The 17,768-nt window shown below is 45.4% G+C and overlaps 3 protein-coding genes across 5 annotated transcripts; 1 reads left to right on the top strand and 2 right to left on the bottom strand.

Moving 5' to 3' along the window:
* Positions 1-536: 536 nt before the first annotated feature.
* Positions 537-5,917, bottom strand: CTSZ (cathepsin Z). The gene is made up of 6 exons (XM_055721953.1): positions 5,725-5,917; positions 4,998-5,161; positions 3,105-3,284; positions 2,334-2,484; positions 1,933-2,095; positions 537-1,451 (listed from the first exon to the last, which is right to left on the bottom strand). The coding sequence occupies exons 1-6, from the start codon at positions 5,865-5,867 to the stop codon at positions 1,338-1,340; spliced, it is 915 nt and encodes a 304-aa protein (XP_055577928.1). The 5' UTR covers positions 5,868-5,917; the 3' UTR covers positions 537-1,337.
* Positions 5,918-5,969: 52 nt separating this feature from the next.
* Positions 5,970-13,924, top strand: TUBB1 (tubulin beta 1 class VI). 3 transcript variants are annotated; one of them, XM_055721948.1, is made up of 5 exons: positions 5,970-6,107; positions 6,853-7,145; positions 11,638-11,746; positions 11,935-12,045; positions 12,175-13,924. In XM_055721948.1, the coding sequence occupies exons 4-5, from the start codon at positions 11,985-11,987 to the stop codon at positions 13,245-13,247; spliced, it is 1,134 nt and encodes a 377-aa protein (XP_055577923.1). In that variant the 5' UTR covers positions 5,970-6,107; positions 6,853-7,145; positions 11,638-11,746; positions 11,935-11,984; the 3' UTR covers positions 13,248-13,924. The 3 variants fall into 3 exon arrangements, with proteins under 3 accessions (XP_055577923.1, XP_014140246.1, XP_027669510.1); XM_014284771.3 differs by lacking the exon at positions 6,853-7,145; XM_027813709.2 differs by lacking the exons at positions 5,970-6,107; positions 6,853-7,145 and adding an exon at positions 10,040-10,315.
* Positions 13,925-15,226: 1,302 nt separating this feature from the next.
* On the bottom strand, positions 15,227-16,393 carry ATP5F1E (ATP synthase F1 subunit epsilon). Its single transcript, XM_005444899.4, has 3 exons — positions 16,234-16,393; positions 15,934-16,060; positions 15,227-15,369 (listed from the first exon to the last, which is right to left on the bottom strand). Exons 1-2 carry the CDS (start codon positions 16,263-16,265, stop codon positions 15,937-15,939), a joined length of 156 nt encoding a protein of 51 aa, XP_005444956.1. The 5' UTR covers positions 16,266-16,393; the 3' UTR covers positions 15,227-15,369; positions 15,934-15,936.
* Positions 16,394-17,768: the final 1,375 nt, after the last annotated feature.

A 17,768-nucleotide genomic window follows, 5' to 3' on the forward strand; every position in this document is an offset into this window, starting at 1 on the left:
GGACAGCAGGTGCCTGCCAAGCTGCTCCATCCCTCCCCTCAGCAGAATGGAATGGAGAGAGAAAATAAGATGGAAAAAAAAAGTTGTGGATAAGGGTAGTTTAATGAAGCAATAGCAAAGATTATGGAAGCAAAGGAAAACAAAAGATGTTATTCTCTGCTCCCAGTAGCTGATGATGTTTGGCCACTTCCTGCTCCAGAAGACAAACATCAGCATACAAAAAATTGGGACTGCCCCCTGTTTCTCTTAGCTTTTATATCTGAGCAGATAATGTCTCATAGTATGGAGTATCAGTTTAGGTCAGGTGGCTCTGTCTCCTCCCACGATCCTGCCCTCCCCCCCCCTCCAGCCTACTGGTGAGGGGGAATGGTGCAGCCAGGCTGGGTGCTGGGCGAGCGCTGCTCAGCAGTAGCTGAAACAGAGGTGTGTTACCAGCACCTTTCCAGGTACCAACAGAAAGCACCACACTGAGGGCTGCTGTGGGGCAGCAAATAGAAGACATGTATTAATATGCTCTTCTAATATACATAGTCACATAAGATAAAAAGTCTGTTTATTAAGTGCAATTAACAGTGCCATTTAGTAACATTTGCCACTTAAAACTGAGCCAGTTACTAAGGAAGAGAATTTTCTACCTTTCTTCAAATTAGTGGAGACCTAAGTTGTGGCAATTTATACTTTGCCTCAAGAAGAAAAATAGCACAGCCAATTACATATTAAAGAAAGGAATTTGAACAAATACAAGACTAATTAAATAACCTAGACGTACTCGGTCTTTTGATCAAAGTAATTCCTGATACATCATTTTGGTTGGTTTGATAAAAGTAATTCCTGATACATCATTGTGGTTGGATAAAAGGAACTACATTATGAGGCTTCCGACAACGTTTAACCAGGAGGCCAAGGAAACAAGAGGATTTAGTTTTTTAATATATCATGTCCAGACTATTTCCTCAATACTGTCAGAGAATTTAATACAGGCTCAAGACCCAAATATTGAGTATACTTTTTCCTTCCCAGTATGTCTGCATAATTTATTTTTAAAAAATAGGTTTGCATATACAGTTTCTGTGATTAAGTCAATACAGTTTAAATACTGTGCATCAAGGCAGACAGCTTTTTCATGGGTAAATTACTTTAAATTGTAAATAATTATCTAAAGGCAGCTCTGTATTTATACTTTGAAGACCTTGTGTGTTGCTGTCCAGGCTAATTTTGCAAAACTGCCTGACAGTCTTGAACTGTAATTTAGACTACTATTCTTTAAACAGAAAAAGGTTGTGCTGGGAGGCTTCCAAACAAAGTAGTTCCTAAACTGAAAGATGTACCATACAGCATCAAGGAAGTACTGCATCTCCATATGCACAGTCCTCTTCAATAGCAAGATTGTACTCTGCTCCTCTTCCACCTTTATATGCACTCGTCACAATTCTCAGCCAGCCTCTTTCACCCTGTAAAGAATGAATTTGCATTGTATATTAGAAAACATAACTATAGAAAATGCATGCTGTTGAGTTGGTTCTGTCTTCCAAATATGGATGCTTTAAGTGAATGTAGGAATTCAGTCAAGATGAAGTGTAACACTGGGTTCCAAGGGCAACCTGCTTTGGTGGATTTACATCCACCTATCTGTTCTGGGTATGTGACTTCATTTTTTCCTACAACTAACAATAATTTATAGTTGCCTGTAACAGGAGCTAGCTGCCAGTCCATGAAAGGGTAGCATTTGGGATTGAGTTGACATTACTCAAGTAACTTTGACTGAATATCCTTGTCTTAGATTAATTAGGTTGCATTTTTTTAGTTGCTAAAGAAATGTTTACTTTTCCTATCCACAGGCTAGCTTTGCAGCTTCCTGTTTGCAAGTGAAAAACCCCATTTTCTTTCCTTTAAAGTTATTGTGCAAATGTGCTTGTTCCCATGTTTCCTTACCCAGGGTTCACCCCATGAGTTACGAACAATCCAGTATTCCGTTCCATTTTCTACACCCCAGCCAGCCACAGATACAATGTGATTCACTTCAGGTGAGGGGTTGTACTCTGTATAAAGTCCTCCAGCGTAAGCATCCAACTTTTCAGTAGCCATTATGCCACAGCTGTAATAAAATGGAGAAAGCCTTTTTTATACAAGGGGATCAGAGCAGGGCTAAAAATCAATTGGTTTTCTTGCATTTATCTACAAACAAGCTGAAGTCGGCATATTAGTGCAGAGCAGCCAATGCATGCTAGAGTGGAGAAGTACACTTCAGGCATTAAGACTGAGTTTCAAGTACTTCAATCCCCATATTACTAGTAAACATTTTCTTTTTACCATTCAAGATTTTTTTTTTTTACCTAATTGGTCCATTAGCATAGATTTCTGCCATCATTTTTTCTCTTCCACTGACTGACCCATAGTCTGCAACTTTCCAGAGAGTGTAGTTTTTTATCACGTGGCATTCTCCAAAAGTGACACAAGTTCCACACTGGTTAAACTTTTTACACTCTACAAAACAAAAGTGACATTATCACTGCAAGAGAATACTTTTCAAGTGAATTAATGATATGACACTAAGCTTTTTTTTCCTTATTTGAGGCAGATATTAATAACAAAGAGTAATTACCAATACATACTCTCTCTGGTGAACTAAATGGTATGGAAACCTTTCTGGAAACCATACCTAAAGTCCCTAAAATCATTAATTATTCTTTACTTCATAGGCATAAGTGCTTTGATGAGGAAATGTTTCAGATGCACTTCTCTATAAATAGAGGAACTATTCCAGTCATACATGACCAGACAAAGGCTACACTTCTCCTTTGTTTAGCTTGAGGTGACACTTGTACATATTTCAGTACATTAGAGATTGTATATCACAGACTTAAGAGATTAAGTTGTGCAAACTTGTCTGGGCATGATTTAATGCTATGCTGTCTGGCTAGAGTAAAGAGAGACACGTGCAAGCCTGTAAAGAAAAACCTGTTCTGTCAGTTAAATGGCAGGTACTACACTGAAAGGCAGGAACCAGTACACTGAAAACCCAGGAAACTATCTTTTTCATATATATTAGGATCTGCTAAACCCGGGATGAATCAGCCTTACAGCAAAGCAAATAGGCATCATACTTTGATCCTTAGCTTGGTAGTTGTTGCAGGTCTCATCTGGAATGCCATGGTCATGGGCGTACTTCCAAACACCTGAGTGGTCTCCACCTTCACAGGATCCTGCGTCAGCACAATCAATCACATTCTGAACAGAGAGGTAGGCAGAAGGCCATGCACCTTTTCTCTTTATGTTGATTCTATCTGTAAGGATAAGAAATAGTTTTGTTAATGGAGTATGTGGGTGGCTACAGTGTGTTTCCTTCATTGAGCTTGGAACTGTGCGCAAGCAACAGTACTGGTGGTTGGAAAAGCCTCTACTGTCAGCAGCAAGGCACATAACGTGACCCAGCTCAAACAGGCAGGCACAGCTATTATTGTGGGTTTCCATTGTAAGTTTTTTCCATTAAAAACTCAGCAGAAATACGCAGATGAGTAAGATCTGTTTAAAGCCTTGAAGTGCCCTAGACCTCTTTTGAGTCACAGCTTCTGAAAACTTCCAGAACGGTTTCCTGGCTTTGATGGCAAAGAGTTTTCAAACACACATCGTAAACCCACCTCTCACTAGCCTCTTTTACAGGAGCAAAGATTTATGCATAAACCCATGCAGAGAGTTACAAGCCCAGGTCTCTGGCTCTGAGACATGGTCTTCACAAACTTAAAGCAAGGAAAAGCTTTCAGGAGTACCTCCTCACTGTTACCCAGTCATCTCAGACAGGCATTGCCACCCTGCTGCCTTATTTTGTCAGAAACAATGAGCTTACTTGGCAGAAAAGCTTCCTGATGAGTATTTATAAACTGCTTCTCACAGTGCACAGTCTTAACTGATGCCACCGTAGTACTTTTAATCCCATTAGTAGTAACAGCATTCAACTATACTTGACATAACTGGGAGGTATTTTCCCAGCCTAGTCTTCCAGCAACAAGAGAAGAAATTAATGCTTTAAGTTTTCACAGCAGTTAAAAAATATCTGGATTTTTTAAAATCAATCTTTTATACTTACAAAAATGCAGATATTGGCATACCCTTATATAGACAGTTTTAACCAATGTAATTAAGAAGTTGCTGTATTTATTTATCCTAGTACTTCACTACATTGTGGCAGGTTTCATGTATGTGTCTGTTCTTGTACTGCTTCAGAACAGATCCTTCATGATTCCTGCTGTCTGCTCACAGCTGCGTTGTCTTCCCATTTCTACAGTTTCCTCTATTTCTCCTTCACAGTTAATCCTCTTACAGCCTCCCTATGCAAACAGTACTGCAGCACATTACTGTCAGATGGAAATGATAACATATTCTCTGGAGAAAATATTTCTGACTGAACCCTCCTCCCACCCCCTTCCCAAGAAAAAGGCTGATAGAAAGTTATCTGTCTCTGTGCATGGTAGTCAGTTCATCTCTGTCACAGGGCTCTTGAAACCGGCACCCTGCGGGCTTTTCCCACCAGAGGCAACTCCTTTTGTTTCCTCACACCCAGGCATCGCTGCAGGAGATGCAGTGCAGCCGGCCGAGGTACCGCAGAAGGGAAGGCGATACGGTAACTGCCTTTGCATCTGCTGCTACCGTCACCGCAGCTCCAAGAGGGGTGGAAAACCCAGTTCTTACTGCAGGCCCTAAGCAGCAGTTTGACCGGAGCTGGGAACGCATTGCTCCTGCAAAGTGCTGTTCAACCGCACCAGTGTTCCCTCCTCATGCCATGCTGAGGGGACAGCCTCGCTCTGATCGCCTTCCCTGCTGCAGCCAAGCCTCCCTGCCTTCAGCCTGGCAGCTCGCGCCGTTCCTGCTCTATCACAGACGTCTCCACCTCTGCTTTTGCTGCGTTAGTCACTGCAGTACTTTGGCACCTCTTCCTCAGACCAGCGATGCTATGGGCCGAGGACCCGCCCTGCGCAGGGCCCGCCGCCAGCCCCCCGTACCTGCCAGGGCGCTGGTGCTGCCGTGGGCCCAGCAGGAGCCGCAGTACTGCGGGATGTGCTGGTTCCGCGTGGCGCTGGCGTAGTTGACGCCGTTCACGTTCCTCCAGTCCCAGCTCCGGGGCAGCGCAGCCACGTCCAGGTACTCGTGCGGGCGGGGGTAGGTCCTGCCAGGGGGCGGGAGCAGCGGCTGGTGCCCCGCCCCCCCCGCCGGCACGCGGGGAGCGGGAACCCACCCACCGCGGGGCTCGGCGGCGCGGACACGTGACCGCGGGCAGCGTGACCGGCCACCGCCCGCGCCGTCACGAGGCCGCCCGGCGGCCGGGGGGACCCCCCCGCCCCCACCCCCAGCAGCGGGGCCGCCCGGCTGCCCCGGGGGGATCCCTGCCTCCCTCCCACCGGCGGGACCGGGGCTGCCCGCCCACGCCCCCTCCCCAGCAGCGGGGCCAGGGCTGCCCCGGGGAGATGGGTACCCACTGCCCCCCCAGCAGCGCGGCCGCCCCCCCGCCCCCTCCCCAGCAGCTGGGGCCAGGGCCGCCCCGGGGAGATCCCTGCGCCCGCCCGCAGAGGGACGCGGCTGCCCCAGGGCGATGCCCACCCCCCAGCAGCGGGGCCGGGCTGCCCCGCGGAGCCTCCTCCCCAGGGAGCCTCTCCCACGGCCGCCCCCGCGCTCCCCGGCGCCGCGCCGCCCGGGGGGTCCGGCAGCGCCGGGGCGCTCGGCTCGGCTCACCTCAGCGCGGCGGCCTTGCGCGCCGGCCGGTAGCAGCGCTGCCCCTCCCTGAAGTGGAGGCCGGCGCGGGCGGGCGGGCAGGGGCCGAGGCAGCCGCCGAGCAGCAGGAAGGCCAGCGAGGCCAGGCGGGGCAGCCCGGCCATGCTGGCGGCAGCACCTCCCCCCACAGCGCGGCACCGGGCCCCGCATTTAAAGGGCGGCGGGGCGGCCCTGCGGGGGCGGGCGGCCGCGGGCCGGGGGCGGAGCGGCCCCACACGGCCCGGCCCGGGCTGCTCACCTGCGGCAGGCGGGGGGCGCGGCCTGCCCGGGTCCGCATTTCGTGTTCGTGAGCGTGCGTCTGATGGCAGCCGGACCCGGTAACCCCAAGTACAGCGTGTACCTCGGTAAGTCCTTCCTAACGGCAGGTAAGTACTTTATTGGGGATGAGGAACACACGCAGCGAGAGACCCTGAATGGCTGCGCCGGCCCCCCTTGCCCCGGGGCCGCGGGCGCTGCAGCGGGGAGTCCCGCGGGTGCCTGAGGGCTCCGCCGGCGCACACGGTCACAATGAGGCAACTCGGGGCTCACAAACCTCCTGACAAAAGAAAACAAACAAACAAACAAACAAATCCAAGCAAAAAAACCCACCCAAACCAAAACCAACCAAAAAACCCTCAACCAAACAAAAAAAACCCAAACAAACCAACCCCCAAAGTCCCCCAAAAACTGTTCAAATGCTGTGACGGTTCCATGCAGCAGCTGCTGTCTGCAGGGGGCCAGTGAGGAGGGCTGTCCTCTGCCCTGGTACAACCGTGCTGTGCCCTGTGTGCCCATAGACTGCTCTGGCCTTTCCTTGGTTTTTTTTGCTAGTTCCAAGTTCCAAATTTCTCAAGCCCTTTTATGCTACAATTTTCAAAGGGACACAGGCCTGTGCCCATTTTTTAGGCTGTTTTTTAGGGTTCAGGACATTTGAAGATTCTTCATTATCTGCCGCAAGATTGAATCAGTAGTAAAAATAGTTTTCTATTTTTCCTGCAGAAGGCTGAAGCGTCTGTGAGAGCAAACTACCAGTCTTTTTCCATATGTTGGCTAGGGTTTTCATGTCTGTTAAACCGGTTTAGTAAAACACAGCTGGTTCTTCCCCCACAGCTTTTCTTCCATAGCTCTCAGCACTGCTTATAAAAGGCATGAGGTGTATTAGCTCCACGTTATGAACAGAGAAACTGAGGCACTGAGAACCAGCGCAGCCAAAGGAACAGCAGAGCAAGCCCTGAGCCTGGCTGCGGGGCAGGTGACCTTCTTCACAATTCATCAGATGATCCAAAATCAACAGTAACTGGGTTGTGGCAGTAGCGCCCGAGTCAGGGCACTAACCTGCAGATGAATTCACATGCTGCAAGCCCCGGTTTTTTGCCGATTCACAGCTCTGCAGTGTGGGCAAGGTAACAAACTTCCCTGTTGTCCACTCCGGTTGCGCCAAACCCTATCTGTTTAAACATGTGGGCTCATGACACTGATAATAATTTACAGTGGGCAGTCCTGCCTTATTCCCTTTGGACCACCTGCCAGAGGAAGGCAGGCTTGGAATAGTTTTTCTTACTAACTGGAATGAAAGTGTGAAGTAGGTAGTCTTTATTGCCTGTTGAATCCAACGGGTGTTGGTAGTGTTCCTAAGCATGACGTAGCTAGCCCAGATTAGTTGAGAATAGCATCAGGTCATCTGGTAGACATTCACAGATTTCTTTAAAATTATCTGGTGGCCTGTAGCCAGGCTTTTCTCAAATTGCATAGGCTTTCTTCTCAACAGTCTTCTCTGCTCCTGTGAAAAGCTAGCTTCTCCCAAGCAAACCATATTAAAAAATGTATCCTGAAATGCCTCCCTGCACTTGCATAGTTGCTAGTGGGTATTGTGGTGACATTAAAATAAAAATAACCGATACAAACAGAACCAAAAAAACCCCCAGTAACCAAAAAACCACCCTGGCTTCTTTGCAGTCTTAGCTTACGCCCGTCGCCAGGGCTTTTGTGTCTAAGGCTGTCTCTGAAGGCAGTGGAAGCAGTGGGTGGCCTGATAATAGGCGCTGCGGGACAGGCTGGTAGTAGCTGTGCCCAGTGCCAGACTGCTCCTAATCTCCACAGCACCAAGAGTCCTTCGAGGCCAACCCTTCCACCAGCATCAGCTCGCTCCCTGCGATGCGCGCACCGCTAATCTGCAGCAGCACATGTTCGATGGCCGCGCCTGGGAAGCGCGCCCGGGCGGCTAACAGGCTGGAGGCTTCTCGGAGCTGTGCAGTGACCGGCCTGCAAACAAAATCTGCAGAGCAGCAGGCTTTTCACGTGCCAGGTTTGGTGTAAAGACAGATTCAGGAGTTCACAGAAATGCAATTGGGGAGGAGAGGGAAAAGTGGCACAAACCCACTTCCACTTCACAAAGCACCCAGGTACTTCTTGTCGTCTGCCGTAATTTTTAAAACTCTGTAAGGAAGTCCATCAGAGGAGGTGCACGATTCCAGGGAGCTATTTTTAGCAAGAGAAAACCCAGTGATGTTAAGAGATTGCATATTTCTTTCACTTCCCTTTTCTTTTCTTTGCTTTGCTTGTGAAATGCTCTTTGTGAGTATATTTATTGCTGAAATTATTTTGCCAAATTTTTTCAACAGTGAATTAGTGGCTTCAGACTCTTCTTAAGTTGTGGCTATTGTAGATTCATATATTCTGTATTTTAAGTAGTGTTTTATTTAGTGTCAGTAGCTCTCTGTCACATTGTGTCAACGCAGCTCCTTTTCAGAATGCAGCAGCTGAAGGTACAGCTCAGAATTGCACTTACTTTTAGCTAAGCATAGGTGGAGAAAACAAATATGAAATGTGCATGGATAAAATTAAATTTGCTTTCAAAGTAAACGTTCAAATAACCTTTCCAGAATTTTGTCTTAGGAAATTGTAGACGATATCCACTGCCATTGCAATGGAATGTAACTGTTTAGAGAATACTTATATTTCAGAAAATGATAAAACTATTGTGTTTTAAGGAAACAAAATTGATCTACTGTAATTTAAAGTCTTGCTTTTGTTGCTCCTTACTGAGGATGGCTCCTAGCGGATGATGGAATGTTTGCTAGCTACTCTTCTGCAATGCACTTCTGGTGCTAAACTTTGTCTTAGGGGCAGTTGTCTGTTCCTCCACTGCCTGGTGGAAGAAGTGGAAGTCATCTGTAGTAGGGAAGTCTGGAATAAGCTGATTTTTCTTCTGGAACAATATGGAAGCTCAGAGATTCCTTATCTCTGGCAACCCATAAAGAGTGGTTACTGGTAAAGTAGTTGCTTTCAATAGTCAAGTCCTTCCACTGTCATCTTTTTATACAAAATAATTTAAGGTGCTTTCCGAATTGTAGTTCTTTTTCCTATCCTTAAAAGGACCGCTTGCAAAGCACTCACAGTCATCTGATGTGTAATAAAACTACTATAAACTTCCAGAATACACTCCATTCTGGGTTTCTGTTGCTCAGTGATACTAGTCCTGTTATCAGCAGGCAACATGACTGTGTCGTGTTTTGCTCAGCCCTGCATCGCTTCCTTTAATGCAGTGAAACATTTCACACAGTGAACATTGTGGTTAATTTAAGTGGAACTGGGGTTTCGCCTCTAGTTTTTATTCTGGCAAGCTCTGAAATACTACATCTCAGGTGTAAGAAAATAAGAAACACAAGAAATGCTATATTTCTTAATCACAGGAAAGGGGGAAAGGGGGAGAAGGAAAGAAGAGCATCTGTGCAAGTTAGTCACAAGCTGATTCAGATTTTAGATTGACTGAAATTGATGGATTCTAATTAAATGTTTAAGGAACATGTATCACGTGGACTGCAGTGTTACATTTATGTTTTACAAAGTATTTTTTTTGTTACTGGTGCTGCTCCCTCCTTGGTGCAGTTAGACACTGAGAATGATGCTTGCTGAAGTACAAGTTTGCCTGGCAATGCGCTTAATGTTGTGATTACAGGAGGCTACTGCGCAAAAGTTGTTACTGTTTTTATTATGGATATTGTCCCATATGACTCACATGCTGTTAGAATTTAAATTACGTGGCAGAAGCACATGTACTTAGTAAATGGAGATCACTCATTTTTGGCTATAGTATCTAGATAGATGTATATATTTGTATATATATTACATATTAAATAATGAAACACAAATACGGTGTGCACAGATATTGACAAATTGCACTGTTTGTTGCACAGAGAACTGGAATTCAGTGTAAGGGGGTACATGTGACAACTTTATTTTCCAAGCCACTCAGTAATGTACCTGTGCTCTTGTGCCCTGTACACAGGCAGTGAATAGGCACTTTGCCTCCTTGGGAAATGCTGTGATGAGCAGCCTGAGGAGCTGGCTACTCCCATTGCTGGCTGAGTGACAGTCCCACTAGTATAAAAAGGCCCCTTGGGGCTGACTGGGCTGGGTGTAGCTGATACAGCAGCAGAAAGAGGGCTTGTTCTGGGGACTGCGACTAGAAAACCTGCGTTAGCTTGTAGCCGCCAACAGGTCTAAGCTACACAAAATGCGTGAAATTGTGCACCTTCAGATTGGCCAGTGTGGGAACCAAATTGGCGCTAAGGTAAGATCTCTTTCGATATTGGTCTTTAGTAATAAGTGTTATCAGTGGTAGCAGGTCAACATTGTCAACAGATGGGGGCTTCCAGGGGGAACAATTACTTTGTTAATGGTAGGGCACATGGCATGTGAGCAGTAACTATGAGTATTTTGACAAGAAAGTCGTAAGATAGACTTGCTCCTCATGTAAAGGTTAAAGTTAAGACTGTCAGAGAATGAAACATCGGCAATAACTATGGTGCAGTGACTGTAAGTGCTCCAGAACATTCCTGCTGGGACGCATATTCCCATAGGCAGTAATCTAGCCTGCAAAATACTGGGACAAGTAAAGGAGTCAGTAACTCCCAGGCAGCAAAGCTGTGATGCCAGTACTTTAGTTCAGCCATACAGCAGTGACTCTGCCACATGATAGTCATTAATATGGGATCGTTAGTTCAAACACTGGCATGCTGTTACTTAGAGAGTAGTTGCTCACTCTTGACTGTGTGCTAGGGAGAAAAAAAAAACCACATTGTTTTTTGCTGTGTAATGTTCATCTTTTTTTTATTGTTAAGTAGGAAGTTGTCAAAGAAAGTAACTATATATGGGTTAATTTGTGATAGTTGAAAGGTTTTTGTTTTTTTCTGTTGGCTTTGACCTGGAAACCGCTTATATCTAAGATGACCTGTAGAAAAGCATGCACACACACACCCCAATGCACCATGCACGTGCTGGCAATGGTATATTTATACACTCAGAATGAGGCTGGATGCTAAACCAGGAGACCTTTAAAATCAAAATAGCCTGGTCATTATAGTGGGTGGGTGTGCCTACATGAACACTGCTGTGGCTGCTGCCTAGATAAGAGCCCCAGTACAAGACATCCATATGAATGTCGAGATAGGACATTTATGACCAACATCTGTTCGTGGAAAGCGTTGCTCGTGTACAAATTTCTCTGAGCCAGCTTTGCCATGCCACAGTCCCACTTGTGTATGGCAGGTCTGAAAGAAACCCTCCTTGACTTTCTCGTTAAGCTCATACCAACTAGTAGCTGCAGAGTTTAAACTAATACCAATTTTTCTTTAAAGGGAACACACTGAGGCCCTGCACCTATTAGTGATGGTTAAGCAGCATAAAAGGTCTACTAAACTTCTCCCTTTAACTTATTTGGGGAGGGGGAAGAGGAGGATCCCCACTCTGTTCTAGTATGTGAGTGGCAAAATATCACCCACTTCAGGCACAGTTCCCACTTTATGTGCAGCCAGGCATGAGTGCAGCACAGCTGGTGCTGAAAAAAAAATAAAATAATCTTTGTGAGTGTATTGAACCTCTTTCCTTTTTCAGTTCTGGGAGGTGATAAGTGATGAACATGGGATTGACATCGCTGGAAACTACCGTGGGGATGCATCACTGCAGCTTGAGCGAATTAACGTGTACTTCAATGAGGCTTACTGTAAGTGCTCAGCACTGTTAGGGTGTTGGCAGAGCAATTTGCAGAGCCAACGTGAAGTTTAAAATAAGTAATTAAAAAAAAATAATCCCCAAATCACTGTAGGTGGGTTGGATTTTTTCAGAGCAGATTATAAGCCTGTCTCTTTGACTTCTAGCAGTAGTTGTTCAATAAATTTTCTTTTGTTCTAGCCCATAAATTTGTGCCCCGTTCTATCCTGGTGGACCTGGAACCTGGTACGATGGACAGTGTACGGTCTAGCAAAATAGGCCCACTCTTTCGACCCGACAATTTTATTCATGGTATGTACAGAATGCTGTCAGCAAACTAGTCAACTGTCCTAAAACAGCCTTTTAACTCCCATATCTTTGTAGCCTTTAAAACTTCTTGTGCTAACTCTATGGCTGTTCTTTCTCTAATTCTGTTTACAGGTAATTCAGGTGCTGGAAACAACTGGGCTAAGGGCCATTACACAGAAGGCGCTGAACTAATTGAAAATGTCATGGATGTGGTCAGGAATGAGTGTGAGAGCTGTGACTGCCTTCAGGGATTCCAGCTTATCCATTCGCTTGGGGGTGGTACAGGCTCAGGTATGGGCACGCTCCTCATCAACAAAATCCGAGAAGAATATCCTGACAGGATTATGAACACTTTCAGTGTTGTGCCTTCACCCAAAGTATCCGACACAGTCGTAGAGCCGTATAATGCCATCCTCTCCATCCATCAACTAATCGAGAATACAGATGAAACCTTTTGCATTGACAATGAAGCTCTATACGATATATGTTTTAGAACTTTAAAGCTCACCAATCCCACCTATGGTGACCTCAACCACTTAGTGTCCCTGACGATGAGCGGTGTCACAACCTCACTCCGTTTTCCTGGTCAGCTGAATGCCGATCTGCGGAAGCTGGCTGTGAACATGGTGCCCTTTCCTCGCCTGCATTTCTTTATGCCAGGCTTTGCTCCACTGACAGCTCGAGGCAGCCAACAGTACAGAGCCCTCTCAGTGCCAGAGCTTACTCAACAGATGTTTGATGCACGCAACATGATGGCAGCCTGTGACCCTCGTCGTGGACGTTACCTGACTGTGGCGTGCATCTTCAGAGGCCGAATGTCTACCAGGGAAGTGGATGAGCAGTTGCTGGCTGTCCAGACCAAGAATAGTTCCTACTTTGTGGAGTGGATCCCTAATAACGTCAAAGTGGCTGTGTGTGACATACCACCGCGAGGCTTGAAGATGGCAGCTACCTTTATTGGCAATAACACAGCCATTCAGGAGCTCTTCATCAGGGTTTCTGAACAGTTCTCAGCTATGTTCAGAAGAAAAGCATTTCTCCATTGGTACACTGGCGAAGGTATGGATGAGATGGAGTTTTCTGAAGCAGAAGGTAACACCAATGACCTTGTGTCCGAGTACCAGCAGTACCAGGATGCCACTGCAGATGTTGAGGAATATGAGGAGGTAGAAGTGGAAGCCAGCCCAGAAAAGGAAGCACCATAAAAACAATGGTAATATCAAAACATTCTCCGAATAAGCCCGTTGACACTCTCTAAAGAAAAAGCAGTAGCCATCATCTACATACCAAAAATAACACCTTCCTTAAGAATTTTTTTCTCTGCATCTGGCTAAACCATATCCAATATTACAATACAATGCTTTTGAAATTAATGGCAACTATGCTTTACTCTCTCCTGAACAACCATTGACATGGAATCTCTCCCAAAAAAAGAGCCACTATGAAGACAACTTGTTTTGTAACAGCTTGTCTTATAAACGTATTCACTTTTAGAGTATTATCACCAGATACTGGATGTAATAAGCAGCCTGTGTGTCTGTATATATATCAGGATCATAAGCAACAGCAAAATATGCTATCAACTCAAATGTATTTATTCTCGGATAAGCACAGTCCATGTTTTATTTGTGAAATCGTTACTGTTTCAGGAACACAGGCGTATCTGTAAGGCCCACAAAGGCAACATCTATTTTATTACACACTCCGCAGGCTGATGTAGATCCGCACATTTTTTTTTTTTTTTTAAGTACTTAAATAGTTCTATCACATTGCTGGCTTATATTATTGCAGAGCTTGTATTCATTATCATTGTGTGGTTTGTTTCTATTTCAAACTATAGATTGCATTATATTAGCATACAAAGTTGCAACACTGTGTTAAAGTTTTGGTGTGTGTGGTTTTCTTTTTCCTCCCATGTACTAACTACTGTAAATTTTCTTCCTGTCATTCAGTACAGCAAAATTGATAGATTGGTTTGCAGCTAGTTATATCTAAGTTCGACAATCACCAAATCAAAAACATCTTGATTTCAGGAAAAAAAAAAGTTTCTGGAGATTCACAGCCATCTACTTAACACTGTATTTATAATATTCTTTAAAATAAAAATCATATACCATTCTATACAATAATGTAATACTTAAAAGATTTGATAGGCAAAAATTGTATTTTATTCTTTTAAGGACTAACTTTACATGAAAAAAACTAAGCTTTTTTTATTATGCTTTTCTAAGAGAGAGTTTATTGTACTCAAGAAAGTAATGCCTCATGTTTGAGTCAACAGCAGCAGTGTCTAGGCACACACAAACCTGCAGCCAGTTCTCTAGCACACTATATTTCTTCCTGTGCAGTGGGACATCAAGACTTGCTGTGAAGACACACAGCACGGGAACATGCAAACACCTTCTCCCAAACCAACACAGCCGAAGGCACAGCTTTGCCCCCCTAGCCAATAGCCGGTGGGAACATCACCCTCCATTCCTGCTGTTCCCCAGCAAATGCCTGTCTCTTTCCACCCCCGGTGAAGTGACAAAATGGTAACAAGGATAACTGATAGCTGAGTGATCCAAGTACAGTCCAGGGATTCCTGTGCCTCCTTCTCCACCCCTTACAGGACACCGACACCACCTCTCTAACTCCCGATTCATTGCTCAGTGTTCCTTTAGATATTGGAGCCTGTGCAGCACATCCATGGCAAATACCCTGCTTCCAGTTTAGTCGTAACCCTAAGTCTCATCAAACTGATTTTCCCCAAGTTAATTTTGTTCTAAGCACAAATGGAAGATGAACAACATCATGACAGAGAATTTTAAAGCCAATGGCCTACACTTTCAGCAGAGAGAACAGACAGAGATATTTTTAATTATCGAAATTATATACCTATATTCTCTCTTGAAAACAATGGTTTGTAAAGAAAACTGAATGAGTAAAAAAAAAGTGAACATTTTTTTCTCCAAAGTAATCATTAACATTGAAATGAAATAAGCAGAAAAGCATTACACAATGAAATCTCTCACTGATGTATGTACCTGAAACTTCACCATGAAATCCAGCAGAGGTTTGCCTTAAACATCAGTTGCTACAGACTGGATAACAACAGTCATCTTCTTTAACACAAGTGAAAACTAAATGTCTCTGTAAAACAGAGTACTTTGTTTCAAAAGGAACACCACTTCCCACACATTCATTTACTTAACAGAAATTACATTTATTAGCATGCTGATTTACGTACAGAGCCAAGTTTTACAGTTAATGCGATGACATTACATTGCAGAGTCTTGAGCTTGCCTACAGCTCTGCAGTTTGCCGTTATGCTCCACTGATCAGTTCCTACAAGAGATTTAAAATGCCCGTTATTCTAGTCAACAGTATGACAAGGTACACCTCAAACAAAAGGTAACATTACTTAATCTCTGATCAGGAATGGAACCTGCTCTACTCTGAACAGTAGCATATATCTTTCACAGACAGTAGATACCACTTACACAAGTAAGTCTGGTAGGGAACGCAATAGTTCGGAACGACTGTTGGCTTAGTAAAGCAAGAGACATGAAACCTATGATGCTGTTTCGCTTGTCTGTAACAACTCTGACCAAATCCCAAATGGTTCAAAGCTGGGCTTGATGGATAGAATATCTCACTCTACTGAACTAAGGAGATTAAGCAGTTTTCCTGTCCCACATGTAATCAGGGTGCAGAAACACCTGCATGTATTTGTACTACACCAGTCAGCAACCCGCCTGTTCATGCATGAAGGTCTGAGCCGACCTTCCACACACGGCACAGAAGGAAGCAAGCAGTTAACGCCTGCCACTAACCCGACTCATGCTGGGAGCCAACACTCCTCGTAGGACAAGCTAGTGTAAGGCATGCCAACCTGCTCCATTTACTTACATTTTATTCCTTCTTGGGTTTCACAGTTTTCACAGTGGCCATTGCCGCCCTCTCTGCCTCTGCTTTGTACTGAGGCTTCAGTGCTGCTCTAACCACCTGGGCACAGATCTGGGAATACCGGATGTAACTGCAGACAGGGAGAAAGCGAAGGTGAGACTCAAACCTGCCCCAGAAGCTTCTTCTCCCGCTCCAGAGCCACCGCTGCGACCCCGCCAGCCCTCCCCGCGAGGCGCTCGGCCCCGGCCTTTACAGCCTCCGAAAGGCAGCCGCCAAGGGGCCCTGCCGCCGACAGGCGGGTACCTGAGCCCGGCCTGGCGCCAGTAGGCCACCATGGCTGCGCCGCCACTGACACAGGGGGAACCGGTCACTCCGCTCCCCGGCAAGGTCAGCGCCCACCGGAAGGGGAAAGACCCCCGCGCTGCGTTTTAGCCAGTCACCCAGCAGCAACGCTCCTTCCGCCAATCAGAACCCCAGTTACCTCAGGGAGCTTGACCAATGACAACTCCCCAGAATCTCCTCCAGTCATGGGCGCTCTCCTCCGGCAGCGACCAATCAGAGGGCAGGATGAGGGGCGGGGCTTCCGGTCTTCCCGTTTGAGGGGCCGGAGGGGCCGGGGAGGCGGGCGGGCAGCAGCAGCAGCAGCAGCTGCTGCTACGTGTTTCTCCCAGTTACCCCCGGTAGAAACTGTTTGGGAAAGGTTTGGGGCCTTCTCTGGTGAGGAAGGTCTCAGCCCCGCCTCCAACTGGGGCCAGCTGGGAACTACCTCGGCGGTCCAGAAAAGCGCACTGTTTGTGTGTCTGTGTGATTCAGTCGGTAATTTGCCAGGAACACACTACACGTCAATTCACTAAAGAACAGAAATTAGAGCCTGACTCTTCTAGGATGCTAATGGCTAGTTACATAGCATAGGGTAGTTACATATTAACTCATGCCTAAGTAGTCCTGTTGTAATTTAGGTGCCCAAGCAAGCGGTTAAAGCGTGGCTTCTTCCAGCTAAATCAGTTATCGTTACCCCCTCAGTGTCATCAGTTCTTGGCTTTTTCTAGATAAGACTAAAGAAGAAAGTGGTTCACAAGCATGTGGAGCCAATGATTTTTTATAGATATGTCTTCAGTTTGGAGTTTTAATCTGTGTGTGGCCAAGCTGTGCTATAGTCGGAGTTTCATTCCATCAGATGATGCCTTGGCATGGGATTCCTTTGGATGCAAGAACATTTACACATACCACTGAAATTGTATTCAATCATGTGCACTAAAAAAAAAATTCATAAAAGAAAATACATAGCAAACTAAAAGCTATCATAATCTCTTGACACTTGTTGGAAAAATAGACAATTTTCCTATATAATAAGCAAAAATTGTGTTTGATAAGGAATAAATTCAGTCCTAACCTAATGTTCATTTAAATAATTAGGACTAAGGACTTAAGGAGATTATGGCTTGGGTTTTTATTAAATCCTTGCACATAAGTATGTTTACTCTTCTCTCTGTTCTTTCTCTCCAGAACCAAACCACATCACAAAATCTGTTAAGAATGTTCCAGAAGCTGTACAGGTCTTGAGGGAATGCTGGTGACTTTGGTCCTTTTTGCCCAGGGGCCTTGTGTCTTCCTGCCAATTTTGGTATCTGCTGAAGGGTAAATCCCTGGAAATCACACAGTGATTTCACATCACTATGCAGTGATGTTTTCATTTATAGTACATTTTTAAAGCACAGAATAATTTTCAGCTTTATTAGACATCTTACTTAGTTCAGAGCCATTGCAATTAACAATCCACACATCATCATGTCAGATATAGATCCATCAGAACAGAAAGAGCAATTGTTCACCAAGTA

Source organism: Falco cherrug, chromosome 10, assembly GCF_023634085.1.
Source record: "Falco cherrug isolate bFalChe1 chromosome 10, bFalChe1.pri, whole genome shotgun sequence".
In the NCBI taxonomy this organism is placed as follows: Eukaryota; Metazoa; Chordata; class Aves; order Falconiformes; family Falconidae; genus Falco; species Falco cherrug.

Bases quoted from the DNA above. Each gene is read 5' to 3' on its own strand.
- ATP5F1E (XM_005444899.4), bottom strand. From the start codon at position 16,265: ATGGTGGCCTACTGGCGCCAGGCCGGGCTCAG. The intron at 16,061-16,233 runs GTACCCGCCTGT...CCCTGTCTGCAG, and splicing joins TGGCGCCAGGCCGGGCTCAG to TTACATCCGGTATTCCCAGA.
- CTSZ (XM_055721953.1), bottom strand. From the start codon at position 5,867: ATGGCCGGGCTGCCCCGCCTGGCCTCGCTGGCCTTCCTGCTGCTCGGC. The intron at 2,485-3,104 runs GTATGATGCCTA...TTTGTTTTGTAG, and splicing joins CTACCAAGCTAAGGATCAAA to AGTGTAAAAAGTTTAACCAG. The intron at 1,452-1,932 runs GTAAGGAAACAT...CATTCTTTACAG, and splicing joins ACTCATGGGGTGAACCCTGG to GGTGAAAGAGGCTGGCTGAG.
- TUBB1 (XM_027813709.2), top strand. From the start codon at position 10,259: ATGCGTGAAATTGTGCACCTTCAGATTGGCCAGTGTGGGAACCAAATT. The intron at 10,316-11,637 runs GTAAGATCTCTT...TTCCTTTTTCAG, and splicing joins GGAACCAAATTGGCGCTAAG to TTCTGGGAGGTGATAAGTGA. The intron at 12,046-12,174 runs GTATGTACAGAA...TTCTGTTTACAG, and splicing joins ACCCGACAATTTTATTCATG to GTAATTCAGGTGCTGGAAAC.